Here is a 20,365-nt window from a genome sequence, read left to right on the forward strand (position 1 = left end):
CCTCCAGGGACACACCTACTGTGCTTCAGCGAACCATAGGTGGTCATTGCTTGGGACCAACAAGAGCTAGTCCAAAGAAAACCCTCAAGAAGAGCATATAGTGTGGACATGGATCTTCAACACCACTTTTTTCACTCTACAGACCTGCTCCTAATGAGCTACTACTCGCTTTTACAGGTGTAGCCTTTGAATGCTGGATGCCAGTAAATGCCTTCAGTTCAATTCAAGTATAAACTCAGGAGCTCAGTATTTCTTTCTGGAGGCTTTCAGAAACACCTACCACATACTGCAGAGGGAAGTCAGTCACTTTATGAGAGTATGTTGCACTAGGTCTCTACAACAGAGATGCAGGAGAGATGCCTAGATGAGCTAGGTCCCATTCAGTGGTGATAATACTTAACACTTAATCAATACCTGGTGTCCTGATTAACTTTATGGACTGTTACTGGTCTACATGACAGGCGTGCTAGGACAGCTGAAGCAGTAACGTGTAATTGTTGTAATTTTATTGTGGATAAACTCAGGAGCAGCACTTCAAAGTCATCAAGAACAATTTAAAAGGGGATCACTTGGATGGCTAGAAAGGCAGTGGACACAATGCTCTGACTGTCCATGCTGTTCTTTACTCTGCTGCTGATTTGCTTAAATTAAATTTATTGATCTCTCTGCTCTTAATGTACTTCAGTGTTCTTGTAACTCCTTGGAGAAAAGATGGTGTTTATCCAGCATGTAGCACAATATTGTACTTTGCTGAGAATCTGCTGGTGCTTTCCGTGGTGTGGTGTACTCTTAAAGAGTATGAGATACTATTTTAAAAAATTAAGTGATGGCTTCTCCATTTCAAATGAGGCCACGTCTCCATCACTCTTTCCAATATGTCTTTTGGTTGGTAGGATTTTTGTTGAGAGGAATACTGAACAAGGCTCCGTCCTAATACCCCCTACTAAACCAATTTCTGTAAGGTAAGAGTCCCTTCCTTAAACAGTGGAAATGTTCTGGTGATCTGGGAATTTCATTACGTTTCCCTCCAGGCCATTTATTCTGCTTCTTTCATATCTTCCCATTAATGCTTGTGCCTTCTCCTCCTTCTTGATTTATCATGTCTTGTCTTAATTCTTTTTACCTCTTCCCTATTCTTTCCCATCTTCGATGTGGTCTTTAATCCTTACCCTTACAATATATTTTATATACCCTTATCCTTTCATCTTCTTCTCTGTTGCTCTTGTTTTACTTCTTTTATCCCAATCTAACCCTACTCTGTCGTTTTCCTTCTCCCTGCCCTGATTTCTAAGCTGTTTCTCTGTTCTTGCCTGTATCACCCTTGGAGCATTGTACGGCTGTAGCAGATTAGAAGGCAGAGCCCAGCAGACATGTAGACTTTTTGCTTTGGACCAAAAATACCGCTTCTGTGTTTATACTACAGAGAGGTCACTCTTTTCTAGCCTGCAAGACTGGTGACCAGCGCAGGAGTGTTAAGCAAGCGCCGTGCAAGGAGCTGAGTTACAAAACTAGATGTGAACAACCTCAGCAATGTCACACCCAAGCTAGCCTGGAAATAGAGAAGGCTCTTCTCTGCTGTGATGTTTTAAATCACTGAGAATCACGTTTGTGATGAGTCTGTGATTCATTAGTGATCTCTTGGCAGACCAGCACTTGCAGGTAACACACCCAAATCAGTGTTACATGTCCACACCACTGAATCTCAGCCTGTGCTCTTAGGGTGCTCAGAACTAGGTGCTGAAGGCTTGAGATAAGTGTTGGCAATTACAGCTTTTGCAGCATAACTCTTCAGCAGCATGAAGGGAGTTTCTGTACCTACCGTAATCGTAGGATCCATCTCCCCAGCCTTGGTTCCCTGGCAGCTGGGTGTCTAGGCTATGCTATCTGTCTGGGATCTCTGGGTAGTCAGAGAAGAGGGATTGGCACCTCTGGGGCACGTTATTCCCTCTTCAGGTAGACCCAGGGTTTGGCATGTGAAGGTGTTTCTCTTTCACTGCTGAATACAGAGGAAGCCCAGATACCTACCTGTTAGCTGGCTGAAATGAATCCCCACTGCAGTCATGTTGGTTTATTCCTTCAGGAAGAAAAGAAAAATAATACCAAATCAAAAACCCTCATTAAATGGTCAGCTGTTAACTGCTTTGTATTGTCATGTCTTCATACCTGCTGCAACGTAAGAAGTAAAGTGTAGTCTAGAGAGAAGGTGAGTGCTGCATTTAGCCAATGGATCCAGTGAGAAAAATAAGTATTACGTTGTTAAAATTAAATGTGTTTTACAGAACTCTTCTCAGGTCTTGGTAAGAAGCTGGTATATTCAGACTTACATGTAGCATTGGCCACGAGCATACTCTATGTATTAATCTCATTTTACATTTTCTATCTTGGCCTTTACTTTTGCTTCAGGCAAAAGAAGGTAATTATTCACATATGACCCACAGTAATTAGTGTACAGTTTTGGATAAGTATAAATGAAGTATGACAGCCACGCACGCAAGGGTGAACAAGTTTCAGTAGGGAAACTTTCTGAGAAAAGCTCACAGAAACTCAGCGTTGCATAATCTGGACTTTTTTTTATTTTTTAGGCAGGCTGATCTTGCTGACAAATGTTTACCTAAGCAGGATGTGTTTGAGAACTATATTTTTTTTCAGTTACTTCATATGCATAGCCACTGAGACATTCGCAATCGTGTGGATACAGGAGGCAAAACAATGCAGTATTTTGAAAGGATGTACGACTTGGTTGATTGGAAAGTATACTCCTTTTAAACTTCATTATAAAAGGAAACAAAATTTTATAGATGGTAACAGTTGCATTTAATTCTCTTTTTTAAAGTATGCTATCGTCTAGCTCCCCAAAACTTCACACCAGTGTCCTCAAAACTTATGGCAAGGAGCCCACTGGGGGGCGAGCTTGAATTGCACATCGCCTCTCCAGCTGGAAGAACTGCAAGAGAAACTTGTGCTAGTTAGAGCATTTCGTAAATCACGAGCACTGGTATTAAATTTCTCTTGCTAGTAGAATCAGCTTCTTGTTGTTTTGCCAAATCATCAAATAAAGCTATCAGGAGGTATCGAGTGTGATGGAGAGCCTTCAGGGCTCGCAGGAAATCCCGCAGCTCAGGTTTATCAACTCTTTCCACAAGGAGAAACGGTGAGAAATTGGCTCGCTGGAGTTGCGTTGAGTTAGTTTCTGCTTCAGCAAACTTAAAGAAAATTACTAATGTGTGACTCTACGAATGAGTAATCTTTAAAAATGGGAGAACCAGCAGCCCTGTTGTTGCGTTCCCAGTCTGCGTATGTCTGCGTTGCGCTCGGTTTAGCGGCTGCTGTTGGCCCCCGAAATGGGGAGAGCTGTAATTCCACCCATGCAGCCCCGGTGGGACTCACCTTCTTCAGTTTGCTGCTTTCTCTTTGAAGATGGAGACAACTGTAGCATTAATTTATGATATGTAACAGCTATTTCAGACCTTTTAGGTGTTACTAAGGTTTGCCATTGACACTTCCAGCAGGACAGCTGAGCATTGCAGACTAAGTAATACGGGTTGCTTCCACTCTGGGTTTTTTTTTTCCCCATCAAAGTTTTATTCTAAAAATATTTAAATTTATCTTAATGAATTGTTGTTTCCTTTTCTACTAACCCTGGTTTGTGAAAGATCTACAGGCTCTGTTACCTCTGAAGAGAGGCGATGAAAATCTGATAGGTTTTATGTAAATTGAACAGGCAAATCATGCCTTCTGTTGAGAGGCTGATATGGGTTATAAAAACTAGACTTTAATAGCTGATCTGTGAAGTTGGTGAAACTGGAAATCATGTGTCTGTGAAACCGTAAAATGCATTAAATGATTTCATTATTTTGGCAAAAAGCAGGCAGATATTTTCATGCCATAAAATTGAGGACATACGTCTTGACCTCCTCTCTAGTTGGCTGGATGTTTCTGAGATGTCAAAGGAAAGCTGCAAAGTAGTCAAAATCATTTGCAATTTCCCTGAAAAATTTCACTTGTCGTTATTGTTCGATCATTTGTAACTATAATTAAAGTAAGTTCCTGAGCTAGACACAGTAAAGGTGGCAGGACAAAGCCACGCAGTCAGGCCGTTTATCAGGTCAAATGCAATGCAGCAGAGTCTCGTGTATGTGTTATTATAGCCTCAGTCAGCTTATTAGTTGTGGATAAAGAGAGTGACTGGGAAGATGAGAAGACAGGGAAGTCTCTTGAAGGGAGAGAGAAGAGGGAAAACAAGAACAAAGATCCAGGAACCTTTGGGCTAGTTGCTATTACAATGCAAAGGAGACATTAGAAAGTAGAAACACCTTTTGGATAGATGACAGTAATGATACGAAAAACACACAAACACTTTTTTTCTTTTTTTTTATAGTGATCTCAGTTGCCTTCTTAACGCATTAAATAATGAAAAGCGTGAGTTTCGAAAGGTGTCAGGTTCTGGCCGCCAACAGAGACGGTGCCGGGCAGTGGCTGCTGGCTGTGGGCGATGTCCCGGAGCATGCACGTGGTGGTGCACCTGGTCACAGACAAACTGTCCCGCTAGCCGACCATGTGGCTAAAAGCTCCTTTCACTTTTCATCCACGGGCTACTTAGTCTACAAATCCCACTGTGCAATATTCTGTTTTAACCTGAATCGTGGCCTATCGGTACTAAAGCTAAGCTTTGCATGTCACGATCCAGTTTTCATAGGCATCATCTGTCTCATCTTAAACACGGAGAGCATGTAAATTTGAGGCACATTATGTAAATTGAATAGACAAATTATGCTGTCTGTTAGGGAGCCTGGTAAAGAACATAGAGACTTGAAACACATATAATGGGTAGTACATGTGGAGGAGATTTAAAGCTCTTCTCAGATTTTTTCTAAGTATGCAGAGTACACTGGGTGGTGTGAATGTGTCCCAAAGCGGTGCCTAGCGTGGGGACTGTGACCTGAGAAATCTAACCAGCTACATAGTCATTTAAAGGGAAATTTGATTTGTCTTGGATTTCACATCTGAAGTCGCTCACAGCTAAATCCAGATGTAGCTCATTGTGGCTGCCCTCTTACCATATGGAGAAGCCCAAGGAGTTTAAAACATTGTGTGAATCATCCTGAAGAAGTCCATAAAGAAAGAAGATGCCTGCTCTGAGGTTATATGAGACGTAATTTTACAATGCCTGGTACAGAAAAGATTGCTCCCTGTCTCTCACCTCTGTAGGATTTTCTTTTATTGTAAGAGTAATCAACATTCTGTATTTCTGTGCAACCTTATTTCAGTCATTAGGTACTAATTTCTGGAGGAATGTGGCAGAGTGGCTTTCTGAAGCCAATGGCAGCAAAAGCCTGGGACTTCCCAGTTGGCGTGAGGTGGGAGTGGATTTAGTCTGTGAGTGTAGGGCATCGTACAGCCGCAGCCATGGCTTTGCACCTGCCTCCAAGGGGCGAAGGAAGGCGAGGGCTGTAACCAGAGCACCTTCTGTGGGGTTCTAATACTGGGCCGCAACTGCTGCTTTCCATCCATGAGCCCCAACCAGCGCTGGATCCCAACCACCCTTCTCAGTGCCGCTGCTGCAGAAGATGCGGCCGCTTCGTTAGGCGCTTTACGGAGGCGGGCGGAATACAGCCCCCGGGCCAAGCGAATTTTTTAGTGTTTGGTGCTTTGTCCTTGATCAACACCTGTATCATTCCTGAGAGATGAGAGCAAATACCTTTGCCACAGACGTAATGGAGCCTATTTGTCAGTGTCAGGGGGTCTTCGGCAGCGTTACATGGAGACAGTAAACATCTCAGAAATGCGGTTTTGTACCTGAGAAAATGACAGCATTTCCTCCCTGAGATGTTCCTTTATAGCTGGGTTGAGACACCACCCTAGAAGACAGAGGGCTAGTGAGTACATGGGTGTTTTATTTAGTCTGTACTTTTTCAAACATTGCATTCCTCTCACTCACTGTTGCTCCATATATTATTTTAATATGAAAGGGCCCCTGTCATTAGTCTTTGTTCATATTTTCCTTTGAGCAATTTCAGAGTGGACTTAAGAAGTCGGAGGCACCAAAAAAGTTATTTTTGCTCTGTAGATTTTAAAACTCCACTTATTACGTGTTGTTTTCTTAAGGTCTCTTTAATGCCTTTTGCTAGCTGTAAGTTCCAGAAAGATATTTACAGGTTTGTAGTCCTTTCTTTAGACAAATATTGGGAGGGAGCAACATTTTTAAAATAATCCTTCTGGATTTGACTTGAACTGGGTAGATTTTTGGCCTACTTTAAAATTATCACCTCTTTGTCACCTACCCTCCAGACTCGCTCTTCAAAAGCCCAGCTTTTCTTTCTCATGTCCTACGTGCTCCCTAGGCCCTTATCCCAGAGCTCTCCCTCCTCCATGTAAATCTGTCGGGTGAAAAAAGCTGCAACAGCAGGTTCACATGCTGTTCCAGAAACTGGGAATTTAAATAAACAGAGCCAATTTAAAAATTGATTTGCTTTGAGTAAAATAGGAGGTTCTATTTGTATTGGGTGATGCTTTTATTTTTTAAGAAATACTTTCTTTTAGTGTTTAAAATTTACTGCCAGTTTCAATAAACAGTAGAGCTTTCCAATGTGGAAACCAGTATATTTCATGGAATTCTTCACTTCTAGCTTTTCTGCTCTTTTTTCCTGCAGTCTCTATTTAGAAGCTAAACAGGTTGTTTAATGAACGGGACTGCTGAAGCCTCAGCCTATTTCCATTGATGTGACTGGGTTCAGATTTCAGGACAGAAATGTATTTGAAAGCGGGTGTCTGCTGGTGCGATATGTACCAGGGTGTAAAGGCAGACACCAATGCCACCACAGCCTAGTAAGGTGATGTTCAGAAATGGGAACCTCTGGATGTTATGAGATAGTTGTCTGAGTCGTCCGAGCTACTTACGGGCAGGTGTCCATACCACAAGGAGCTTGTACATCCAGTTCTCTTCCAATAGCTGCTCTGTGGAAAGTTAAATGATTTCATTTCTGGCGCATTTTGCGAGCTCTGAATTCACCTTACACACAGGGAGTCATTCCTCTGCATTGTAGGTCTGATGCTGTGCCGATATGGAAAAGTGCCCACGTGGTTATTCCAAGGCACTTTGATGGGAAAGCAAGTCTAATTGCTTCTGTGATTGCTTTCAGTCTCTAGGTTATGAAAAATATTTGTAACAGTGCCCCTTGACTTTGTAAATATGGGGTGCATATGTGTTTTGTCTGTGTGTGGCACGAGGGAATAATGATGATTTCATTATGCAGAATAAAATTTTCTCTAAGTAAGCCATTTAGTACTTAATATTCTACCTCCAAAGAACTGCAGTTCATCTAAGGTCTTAGGCATGATTGTGGTCTACCATGTGTAGCCCTGCAGTGGCATGAAGACGAGAAAGACCTCTCTACTCCCATTCCCTCTAAAATACTTTCCCAGATGTTGCACCCAGGCCTGGAGGAGTAAATACACAGTACAGGGTTTCCAAGGACGTTAAAACTTGCAGCCCACTCAGTCTCCGACAGAGGGAAAAGGATAGCAACTTGCTACTGGTGGTAGCATCCATTACTGGTGGTGATACCCTGTGTCTTTTGGGAAGTGTGTCTGGAGTTGCTTGTGCCCGCCCTGTTCTTTTCAGGGCAGCCTTTCTTTGGAAACACGGTCTTTGGGAGCAGGGCCTGCTCAAAACTGCAAGTAACCTTCATAAAAGCCTTTGTTTTAATGTTTTATTCAAGTTTTCTTTTTTATGTATGCTTTTTGCATGGCTAAAAGGAAGAAAGAGGTAGAGCCTGAAAGCTAGTGTTTTCAATCTTCACTTTTTGCAAATAAGTAGGTAAAAACACTGGGAAACTTTGCAAAAACTAATTGTTTCACAGGAAAAGAAAAGATCAGATGACACCTGTGTAGGACAAGGGGTTATTTTCTGCACTTCAGTGTTTTGTCCACATGGGATATGAAATATAGTGGTATCTCGATCACATTAACTCTAGTGATCTTTCCCCTTGTCACGTGTATTTTTATCATTTAGTTGTTTTTCTTTAGTATCATATATATTTGTTCTGCATTTTATGGTGATAAAAATTGGTATCTCTTTGTTTGAGAAGTTTAATGCTGCTCACAACTCATTTGCTTAAATGGGAGGTGGGGTTTTTACTGCTCTGTTTCTGCAGACAGCCCGGCACACCAGGGTCCTGGCCTCTGCTTGAGCCTGACTTCTAGCACAGTGCAGACAACACAAAGCTCATCCCTTGGTGCCTTTTTGTTGTCGTTTGTTTGTTTATTTCTGAGGAGATTGGTTTGTTGTTTCGTTTTTTACAAGTAGTGGAAAATTTAACTTTTATACTGAGAAACATCAGTATTGCTCTTAATGCACATGGTGGAGGAGTTCCTCGAGCAGCCAGGAGGAGTGATGGTGGCAGAATGGGAGGCAGATGGAAAGGAAAGTGTCACTTGTTTAGCGTCTCCCTTTCAGTTGTGGACTGCAATGAAGGAAAGGTGTTAAAATTGCAGGGCCAAACTAAAAATTCATTTGTGTTTCACATAGTACTGGGTATGTCCTATCATGGGGCAAAGTCTGCGCAGAAGCCTGAAAAGAGAAAATGCAAAAGAGAAGTTTCTTGGATTCCTTCTTTGTTTCTCTTCTGTGCGTGCAGTGACAGAACAGAGCTGAGACTGATGTAATGGATTTGCCTTCTTAAACTGCAGAGAATGGAGTTCTTGTGAGTCTGGTCACAAAGACTTTTTTTCTGGAATTTGTATTAAAATAGCGGTAAACTGAGGCAGCTGTGTACCTAGAGGGTCGTGTGGGACAATATGCAGGATGAAGAAAGAGATGAGTGCTGAACTAGGACTGATCTTGCAGAGGGCCAAAATGCAAAGGACCCAAGCTCAGCAGAGCAGCGACATGAAAAGATAGTTGTGTGTTGTGATGTGGGAAAAGGACTTGCTTTCGAATTGTCAGAAGTGGAGCTTGTGAATAATCGATTCAAGAGTTGCCAAAAGCGTGATGGAAGTTCTGTCTCTTGTTTTAGAGTAGAGGTTGTCACTGTATTTTTGACTTGAAGAAATTCTTTTGTTGCCAGTTTTCACATGAAGAAATCATGTCCCTGTGCTTTGCCTAAGTCAGACTGAGAACAAGAAATAAAAAACCTGAATTTCAAGACGTGTCACAGGCAGCACACTATGTTCCTGTTCTGCTTATAGAAATTGTTTTCCCAGACTTGCTCAACTGATAGAAAACTTTAATCTCTTCCCAGAAAGATATTTTATTTGCATATTTTGACAATACTGAAATACAAAAGTCAAATTCACTGCGTTCACGAAAGAGATATGGTCAATCAGTAACTTGGAAACAGAGATCTCAAATAACCTTTAGAAAGACATCTAAATAATTGGATTAGAGTTTTGCTTCCAAATGATGGAAAATATTTCAGACTTTTAAAGGGATAAAACCGAGACCTAGCAGTTTCATTACAGAAAGTAAGGTGTTCTTAATATGTGAGTCATAGCATTGCTGTTCACTTTCTCTGCAGTTTTGGGAAGGTTGCTGATGCTCACTGTGTTGGTTTTGCTACCTGCAGAATGGACACGATATTAACTGTTACACAGTGCTATTACGAAGACAGACTTTTATGAAGTATTACGTTTTTTAAAAAAATAAAGCTTTATAAGGCACTTTGAAGTTGGAGAGTGCTTTATAAGTGCTCTGATGTTTTTTCATTAAAAAATTATGCTAATAAAAATATCACACAAAGTGTAAGAGTTGTCATTTTTCCTTTTCCCCTGTGCCTAAAAGCTAAGGCGCCTTCTTCCTCTGGGAGTGCCTAAGGATGCTCATTATCAGATAGTGGTTTTGCTGTAAAAAGATTCTTTTCTGCCCAAAGTTGCTTATTTTTAGTAGAAATGCAAAATCTAATTATCATTTGTGGTGTTCAATTTACGATTTCCCCTCCCAGAGTCCTAGCACTGTGGGCGCAGTGCGACTGTCCCGTATGTTTCCGAACAGTTCTAGCGTTTACGTGGGAGCTGAAACCAGCTGACGTAAATACTACGCCTTATATATATTGCATAATATCCTGTAGTAGAAACCAAACCAGGAATCACCAGATGCCCTTCGTCCCTGCAAAGCTGCAGTCCTCTTGACTTTGACTAGAAAATTTAACATCATCAAGCATAGGCAGAGGCATGCTTGCTGGATTATTTGTTTTCCTTTGGCTTGTTATGTGCTACATCTTTAGGACCTCACTCTGTTTTCATGTGGGGAATACTCCTCCAAGAGTAATGACAGTAGAAACTGAGTGTATAAAGATGTGGCTGTAGATAGCACGGCTGGGTGGGTGCCGCCTATTAACCCGTGCAAGTTTGACTCAAAACCATTGTATTTCGTGAATGGAGTGAGAGACGGCATCTCCCCTATGCTCCCACCCTCCCAGTTTGGAAACGGTAAACCAAGTTTCATTTCCAAGTGCTTTTCTAACTTTGTCCTTCTCAAAAGTGGAATTTCAGCATGTCTCTTTCATAGGATGATGAAAGCTTAACTATAGAAACATCTGACTAGGTGGCTAAGCCTGTACTCCTAAACAGTCCCTTATGTGTCTTTTCTAGTTGACTCTTATTTGGAATAAAAATGTTACCAGTATTTCAAAATGCTGAGTACTGTTGCAGGAAGGAGGTACAGAGAACTGAGGTGGTAACTCAGAGTCATGGTGAGAATTACATGTGCAGAAGAATTGGATAGATGGGAATGTCTGAAGAGGACACATATAAGAAGGGACATGGCACTTACCTGTAATACCAGAGAGAGAGATGAGTTTATGTGAGAGAAAGAAATTGGTTTACAACTCGATCGCTGGGATGTTTTCTGTCCTGGTAGTAGACAGCATTACCTCATTGTTACTTAATGACATGGTTGCCAAGAGCCTGCTAAAATGATGAATAAATGAAGCTTAAATAATACACAAATGAAAGGAACTGCAAGCACACAGGGAGTACATAGGGCATCTGCAATTGCAGTAAATAAAGTTTCTTGCCTAGAGAACATTAGCCCAGCTCTGTTTCCTCAGGCTCCAGAGTAGTTTTCCTGCTGGCAGAATAACCCATGACTATTTACATGGTGGTTTTGTGGTGCCTGTCTTCAAAGCACCTGACATCAAATACCATGATGCCAGATAGTTGACGGGCAGAGGATAACTGCCGAGGATCGTACTGCGTGAGAAATTGTGCCCAAGGTAGAGCAGACCCTGGTCCTTTCATCTGTTACATGGCATGGTCTCCTGCTGGTACCCACATAGGACTTTTTTTTTAAGGAATATGTGAATGTCATTGGGTTGTAAAGTAAAAGTTTGAGAGGTACTTATTTCCTTGGGCGAACGATCTTTCGGATGTTAGAGTACATGAATAAGGATATGGGAAGACAGATGTTGGGCTGTGGGGAGGGCGGAAAATTTTGGAAGGATTGGCTGAACAATGTTCATTATTCAGCATTATTAATTCATTATTTGCATGAGTTTAGGGAGATTTAATGAATAACCATTGTAACTATGTTCTTAAGTACTTAAGTGAGAGGAGTCATGGTAGAGTAGGAAAAATAATAGCATAAAAGTAATTAAATTAATTTGGATTGTGGCATCTGGACTACAAAAGGCAAGGTTTTGGAGGGCTCTGAGAAATAGATGTTTTGTTAATAGAAAATTTTAAAAAGTACTAATTCCATTTGGGACATTGAGTCATACCTTTAAAACTTCATAATTAACTTCTCCAAACAATAGAAAATACTCATTTTCTACGGGGAATTGTCTAGAAGAACTTTTTCATGCTCCAGGGTTCCACTTGATCCTTGTAAATGGCTGTCATGGCATACTGTTCACTGTCTATGTATTGCAAGACAGAGCTGTGGAATAGCATCAGAACACAGTTTCTCTGTGTTTCAGGATCTTTTTGTCAGGTTTCAGGGCAAAAGAATAGAGCTCAAAGACAGGTGCAAAAGTAGAGAGTCAACTCCCGTGAAAATGGTCACAGCATCAGGCATTTATTTTCATATGGGTAGCTTCTGTAAGTCTAAAACTTTACAGATTCAGAAGATTGAACTAACATGGTTTTATCTTTTTCCGGTTTTCTTTTTCTCCTCATGTTAGTTGTCGCAGGTTCTTAGTCTCTTTACTACCATTTTCAAAAAAATTATCATTTTGTCTTCTCCTTCACTTCCATGTTTCCGCTACCCTAGGCAAGACTCACCCCGCCAGCTTTTGCTCCTTAGAGCTGAATGAGAATTTGAGCGCCAGGGTGCATGACAGTAGCTCTGCACCCTTGCTCCTGCAGCTGCCAAGCCATCGAAGGAGCTGAAACGTGCCCGTGCTTTGAACCCAAGAGTTTCTTAGGCACTTAAGCTCAAGTGCTCACAGAGAGACAGAAGTGTCTGAGTCAAAATGGTTGAGTATTTGACTTCAACTTCACTTCAATCCAGTCTTGAAATGGAAACAGATATATAGAGATATAAGTAGTGAGGATAGTTTCTTCCAATTAACAAACTAGTTTTGCCCACCTCCTCACTCACCACTTTCTGGGTTGCCCTGCTGAGGTCCTGCTTCTCTCCGTTAATTGTACTGAGAATTTCAGCTGTGAGTGCTCAAGCTCATCAGCCAAAGCTGGTGTGTGATGTCTGACACCAGCTTCCCATCCTCCAGCAATTCTGCTCCTGCTGGTCCTATCTCCATCCTTTGAACTCCTGGATCTTATGGTTTTTTACTGCAGTTCTTAAGGACTCAGTGGTCAGTCTCCATATGTGGATGTTACCAAACAAAACGTTCAGAATTAGTGCAGTATTGCCTGGGAAGAATTTTTTTTCTAGCACCTGTCCATCCACAGATAATGTGGGCGTTTAACAGGAAAGTAATACTATTACTCTTCCTGTAAACATTAGATTTGTGTAAACTGTTGTTGATGAAGAATTGTATGAAAAATCGTATCTTTCACGTTTTTCTTTACAGTGGCTTTTTTAAGGTGCATATGAGTGAATGTCTTCAGAGTAATGCTACTTTGCCTGTTTTTTTTCCTTCTTATGCTATGCACATGTATTTAACTGAAAATAATGAAAGGTCTTCTTAGGTTGAGCTTGTGAGAGTGATTTGCTTTCAGTGGTGTAAATAGCTTGAGAGGAATGTGGTTAGTCCTGTCTCTTTCATGGAGCTCTATAGGGGCTGAGTAAGCAGGACTCATTGAGGAGGGAGGCTGGAAAAAACACTTGGGAACTCCAGCCGAGTGACCTGCACTCACGTCCTTCCATCAGCTGACTTTTGTTTCTTACCCAAAGTGGTGACTGTTTTAATGGACAAACTATTTCTGATAATTCTCTTTCACCAACCAGCCCTCTCTGCATCGGGTTCTCCATTTGTCTCCTGCCAAGCGAAAGAAGATCTGGGATTTGACTACCAAAAAGTCCATTTGCAGAAGGATCTTGGGATAGGGAGAGACTTTGAATTTCAGCTGCTTTTAAATAAGGATCCAAAGCTTAGGAAATACCTCCTCGTTCTGCTCTGGAAGTCTCTGTGGTCAAAGAAACCAACCGGGACAGTATATGGAGTCAAAACAAAAAGAGCATTTAAAAGTACATTGAGGATGGACGGGCAAACGCTCCACTTGGAAACTGTTGATGTGGTGTGATGAGACCGTTAGGACGGACCTGCCAAGTCAGCTGAGGAGACTGCTATATTTGTCCGGTGCTCCGCACCAACTGTTTGTGGCAAGGGTATATATGTAAGACAGTTCAGCGGTGAATCTGAGCGCGTTTTGTAGCACTTTGTCATTGGCAAGAGCGTGCAATCCACCATCTGCCCTGTGCAGCTCATGCCCATCCAGCTCATGGCAGCTGCTGGGTTCCAGGCGTCCAGCACTGCGGCAGCACAGGGCCAATGAACACTGGTGCTTTGTGCTTGGCTGAGGACTGTAAAATTATCTAGGCTAAGTTGCTGCTGGTGCAGCTATGGGCTGTGGTCACCCCGGAGCCTGGATTGCTGGGTTCTCCTCACAGCAACTGTTTCCCACCCCCGCCTGACATCAAAACTGCAGCACAGCCCAGATGGTGCACAGAAGGTACCAACCCAAGGAGCTCAAATGTTGCTGACAACCCTGCTGACATGCCTGTACAGCATCCGATTTCCCTACGGAGGCACCCATGGCCATTTCAGCTGGACTTTTCAGGGCTGTTTGAACTTTGTGATGATATTCATACTCGGGAATTTTCTTTTCAAACCAAGGCTCTCAGCAAGCATTTATTGACTTTTGAAGAGACACATGGGGGGGAGGTGCTGCCTACGACAACACAAGTGTTGCGTCACCAGCTCATGTAATTGAAATAGTTTCTTGCAAGCTGCTTATGGTTCGTAAGAGATAATAAATAACTGAGGAATGGTTGTGCCTGACGAAAGAAACAGTTGTTGCAGAGATGCTCTTTCGTTGTCCTGGTTGTGATTAGCTGGTTTCAGAAGGGGAGGTAAAAAATCATTTTTGACATACCAAAGGAAGATACGTATGGACCTCACACAGTTTCCTTTCATCAGTTTTTGTGCATGCTCGACTGTGGGATCTAGGTAACTGCCAAGAGCATTTAACATGGAGACATTGAGGGCTGGTGATAGAAATCGCAAATAATTATAGCCTACAAACATGGCAAAAACGAGGTTTTGTAACAGTTTGCTTTATGAAAGCACAAAATCCAGATTTGCTGTATTACTCTTCAGATACGACACAGAATGTGGGGCATGCATTGGGCTTACCTTCAAATAAAAAGCAGAGGGTGGAATTTTCCAAAAATCTACACTTAGCCTAAGTCTGATCTCATTGAAGTAAATGGGTATTTATCAACAGCATGTGCAGCTCCCCTGGCTGAGTACATTTAAAAATGGTACACTGTTGCTGGTAACATCTTACAGGCAAAATTAGTTTTACTGGAAGTAAGTGCACTAAATAAAGCGGACATTTTGCAAATTGAATTTTTATGTTTAATTGCGAAATCGTAGTTCATTTTTACCAGCTTCCTAAGAAATGTCCCACAGTGTTGTTTACACAAATAGTTAGAAACTTTCATAAACTTCATAAAAATAATTGGAAGTGTGCGGCAGCCTGTGATAAATTGCTGAAATATCGGGTAATCTGGCTATTTTTGGAGAAAGTGTAGCCTGACAAAATGAAGGTAACAAACTTGTACGGTAATCATGAGAATAATTGCACAGCCCTTTGTCCTGATGTTAATCCCCGCATCACCCCTGCAAGGTAGGATCTATATTGTTGCCTTAATCCTGTTGATTTTCTTAAGTCACGTGAATGCCACAGGAATGAGAAATCTCAAGGCCCTTTCCTTATATCCAGCAGATTCGGTGCCTCGTAATTGTGAAATTTGGCCTAAAGCAGCCCTGAGGCAGTGGGTGTTCGCGGGAAACATGCAGAGAGGGGGTTGTGGGGATTAAGAGCAACAAGGGGAAAGTCACCACCTGTTTTTCCCCCCTCTCCCCTCTTTCTTTTGTCTCTCCCAGGAGAAAAACCCTACAAATGTACCTGGGAAGGCTGCACCTGGAAGTTTGCTCGCTCCGACGAACTGACGAGGCATTACCGCAAGCACACGGGAGTGAAGCCATTCAAGTGTGCAGACTGTGACCGCAGCTTTTCCCGCTCGGATCACTTGGCGCTCCACCGCCGCAGGCACATGCTGGTTTGAGAAACGCTACCTGTTCCAGCCGAGTTTAAGAGCTGGGTCTCTTAACTACCGGGAGTGAATTCAGCAGGGCTGAATCCCCCTCTACAGTGTTAACAGGCAGGGCTTTCCCTGATGTCTGTAACAAAAAAATAGTAACAGAAATTAAAAACAAACAAACAAAAAAGCAGGAAAAGAAGTGCCACTCTTCTCCTCGCCATCTGAAGCTAACCCTGTCTGCCCCTCAGCATGGCTACACCCTGAAAGTGTCATCACAATCACCTGGGAAATAGCAGCCGAAATGCTACAGGAATGGGCATTATTTTACATGCTGCATCCTTTGACAAAAAATGTTTATAGCTTGTATGTTTTCTCAGCTGTCGGATATTTTGTTCCTGAAAAATCACTGCTGATTGGAGGATTAGATATGACAAACCGATCATGATGATGTTGATGTTGATGATGATGATGATGATGATGATGATGATGATGAGAGCAAGACCGCTAGATCTTTATTATCCCATCTTTTCCCCTTGTTTTGAAGACCATCTGGCCGGTGGCAGCATTACCCCCAAGCTGTGCTACAGACAAGCTGCGTGTGAGTAGGCAAGAAGATTCTGCTGGAGAGGTCCTGCTGTCGGAGCTGAAGGGTCACTTGAGCAGACTTTTGCAATAACGATGGTGGCATTTTAATATTGTACCACAATTTGTCATTATGCCCTAGAGGACACCAGCCATTTAACTTTTTTCTTTTAGCTTTTTTTTTTCCTTTCTCTTCTTTTGTTGTTGTTGTTGTTGAAGTCTGTAAAATAAACAAGGGGCAGCAGCATCTCTGGTGAAAGTAAAATTTTAAGTATCTGTATTTTACCATGGACTTATTTAGAACCATTTTCTGATTTGTATAGAAAGAGCCCATCTAAAAACTACTACCCTGTTCTCAAAGTGCAGTTTTCTTTCATGCAGGTATCGTCTTCCCCACAACCAGTGTTTGAACACAAGGAAATAGATCTTGTACTCGCTGATACCAAGGTTAGTGGTGTAGCCATTCATGAAATGGAATTGAATGTACCAACAAAACAAAACGGAAGAAACGGCTGCATGTCTTGCAGAAAAAAAGCAATAATGAGTAAAATGGCTCTCAAGACAATAATTTACTCCACACCAACAGAAGGGGGAGTATGCAGAAATAGCACATAAGATCATTTAAGTTAATCTTTCTGATGGTTTCACTGACCTGCTAGGTACCACATCTAAATACTTTCATTTCCTTCATCATAATACTTGTGTCTGGAAAGCAAGATAGATAAAGGAAAGAGATGATTGTTGAGGAGTCAGTGGATGAACCCGACGTAGAAAGGCAAAATGGTTCTGCAGTGGTGCTCTGCAAGACATTAGGTTTCTCCCTGGGAGTTAGGGAATAACAAGATTTTGCCAGCTGTCTAGTATGATATAAATGACCCTTTATATGGGTACCAGTGGCTGCCCCTGCTGGGGTTTTCAATCCAAGCCTTTTCAGATTGAATAAAAGGAAATTCTTGATCATTCCCATACAGCCCTATAATTGTGAACAAATTTGTATTAATTGAATTATGTAGGAATGAGAGAAACTCTTAGTCATCAGTTGTTCATGCAAATGGAATAGCGTTTTTGTGTTTTCTCTCCTCACAAGGATCTGCCTATTCAGCTAAATTTGACAAAGAAGAGGCTTAGCAAGATTTTTTAAGTGTTGAGATTTTTATAGCTTAGAGATGAAAGATGTATACATGAAAGTCTTTTGCAATGCATTTAATTATGAATATTTGGTTCCAGGAATTGCGCAGATTAAACTTGTGATGCCACTTGTTCATTTTTAAATGTTTGACCGGTCTGAATTAATTTCTGATTCCTGAAGTAACCGTAGTAATTTTGGGGGGATTCTGAAATCAAGGTAATCTTTAAGAAAAAACAGCACAGTGTACCCATACAGATACTGAAAGCAATTACAGTTAATTGAGGATTAGTATGACTGGGATAATACTTTATAACAACATTCACAGGCCCCAGAGTTTGATTGATCGTCTTTAAATACATTCTTAATATTCTCCAGTACCGGATAGTTTATCAGCTCTCTGAAAGGAAAACTTCAATGCAGCTAAAGCTCAGGCTCCCCTCTGCCGAGTGGTCAGCAGAGAAACCCAAGACAAATCATTCACACCCGTTGTGAGGAAAATCCGTCTATCAGTTCCCATCAACCGCCTTGGTAAACAGCTTCCACCAAATTCGGCAATGTTGCAGGACAGCAGAACTGGGTCTTTACTAGCAGCGTTACTGCTGTGGGTTTTAAAAACTGGTTGTCAGTGTTTGTGCGTGAGGTGGTTCGTGGATTACATCTGAGGTCCGTCTTTTACGTACTTCAATATCATTTCCTTAAATGGATCTGTCATTCTCAGCATTTAGGGAAAGAAGTCGGATCAGATAGAAGTCAATTGATAAAATTCATTCCTGCCCAAGAGCGTTTTACTGACTAATTACCTGAATAGCAGTAATTCAGTTGAAGAACCGATGGCATATAGAATTCCTTTCAGAATCTATGATTTTTTTTCTCCCGTATAAAATTAAGTTTAGTTGACCAGAAGCTCTTAAGGCCATTCTGCTAGTGTGCAAGAGGAGCAGCGAGAGATTGTCTCTGATATTATTCACAAAGGCAGGGTATAACTGGGAGAGACCAGTGTCCTTTTTGGGCTTCCCCTGTAGTCAATGAAAAGAGAAAAACTCCTCTGAGAGAAATTGAGAGGCCTTAAATTTCAGCATTCAGCTCTGAACTGCCCCGAGGAGGAGCGCATGTATCACAGCCCTTGGGAAGGCTCATCTCCCAAGGCCGAGGTTGGTCTGTGTCAATCCCTTGTCTTTTAGCTGGTTGCCCATCCGTTTATGCACAGGAGATGCTGCAACAGAAGAGGGTCTGGTTTTATTCAAGGAACGCCAAAGTGATACAGGGTTAAAGCAGCACTCACGCCAAGGGACAGACGCAGGCACAGAGCGTGTCAATAGTAACAGAATGAAGCCAAAAGGTAAAGGAGTGTACACTAAATTTTCATATTTCACAGGCAGGAAATATATCCTCAACCTTTCCAGCACACGTGTAAGGGCTTTTTGTGCTGCCGTTACCTCTAGACAACTTACACAACCAGCAGTAGTCCACCACTGGGTTTCAAGTACCCAGTATGGTTCTTGGCAAGTTTCCTATTCATACCAGCACCCACAGGCTTTCACCCCAGATACTCTCTGAGGTTGTTTTCTGGTTTGTTTTCTCCTTCAGAAGCATTTTAAAAGAAGCTGCTCTGTGGGAGGAGAGTGTTTGGATGTGGAGCTGATGTCCCCCGGCTTCTCAGGGCGTCCTTCTGTCAGTGGCTGCAGTTCAGACCCGCCAAACTTCTGTGCTTGTGCAAAAATCAAGGGTGATTGCTCCAGGGTAGTTTCCTCAAAAATCCTTGTATGCCACTGCAAGTCCGTGACATTTCATAACCGTGGCGGAGGCTTACATCATACATAACACGCAGAAACACCAGGTCTCGTCTTGACACAACACAGTAGGTCCATCTTAATTGAGCAATTGGGACAAAAATATACAATGTCCCATTCTTTCAAAAAGAGAGATTTATGCTTCTAAGTGCGAGTAATAAAGGGTGGGTAATATCCACTGTGCCCATTGCAGCTTACAAGGGAAACTGTGCCACAAAGTGTCAGATTTCATATGTTTCCAAAAGGATCCAATGGATTTGTCAGGAAATCTCGGTAGCCAGCATTATAGGAAAACATAATGAGCAAGCAGCTTTGATACAGAACTTTTAAAATTTTAAATTGTCATTATTTTTTGAGCACCTGTCTTATTCAGCACTGTAAAATTGGCTCATTGCAACAGCAGTTTATACTTGGGAATGAAGATGCAGTATTCCTTATTCTCTATCATACTTACACAATTAATTAAATAGATTTAGACTGACTTGTATATATGATTATTTGCTGGAGTAATGTATAACAAAATTAACTGTTAAAAATTACATCAGTGATGTTGATGTTTGGGATAAACTCACAGTGCAGAGCATGGACAAATAGCTGGACAACCTTTCTCCCCTTTAATAACGGGAATAACAGTGATCATAAGTCTCGTTTTTCATTAGCCACATTGAAAATGTATTCTAGTTGCCATTTATAAATTTATCTTCTGATAATAAATGCTGTTTAATGGAAAAAATCTCTTTCTCCTTTATTGAAGGTGGATACCTCAAAATCGGAGTAAGTTTCACCATTTGTGCCCCACTTATTTTTTAGTTTGGGCTTTGGCTTGGAGAGGGCAGTGTGTGAAACTGCATCTTCCACAGCAGACAAGTCTAAAGATGGTTCAGTAAATCTGCCCTACTCCGGCATGCTCATCCACACACCCCTGCATATATACCCCAGCACTTCCACGTCTCCTCCCATGTGCAGGCAATAAACAAGTTTGCTTAAAAAAAAAATCAGAAGAGGAAGAATTGGAAATAAACCCTGTAAAAGAAAATACTACCTTCTTAAGAAACCAGCTTGTATTATTATATTATGCCTTTGCCTGTGATTTATAACTGGAGAAGTGTACAAAGAAATTTAAAGATTGTTATATTTTCACAGCTCTGTAATAGCATAGCAGTTGCAGTGTAATGTATACTTATGAAGTCAAGCCCA

At 41.6% G+C, this 20,365-nt stretch overlaps 1 protein-coding gene across 1 annotated transcript in view; it reads left to right on the plus strand.

Moving 5' to 3' along the window:
• KLF12 (KLF transcription factor 12) overlaps positions 1-15,691 on the plus strand; it is a 150,554-nt gene extending 134,863 nt beyond the window's left edge. Inside the window, exon 7 of the mRNA XM_086616074.1 lies at positions 15,510-15,691. Within this exon, the coding sequence (XP_086472200.1) occupies positions 15,510-15,691 (182 nt within the window). The remainder of the gene's footprint in view (positions 1-15,509) is intronic.
• Positions 15,692-20,365: the final 4,674 nt, after the last annotated feature.

This window comes from Tauraco erythrolophus, chromosome 1 (assembly GCF_009769465.1).
Source record: "Tauraco erythrolophus isolate bTauEry1 chromosome 1, bTauEry1.pri, whole genome shotgun sequence".
NCBI lineage: Eukaryota > Metazoa > Chordata > Aves > Musophagiformes > Musophagidae > Tauraco > Tauraco erythrolophus.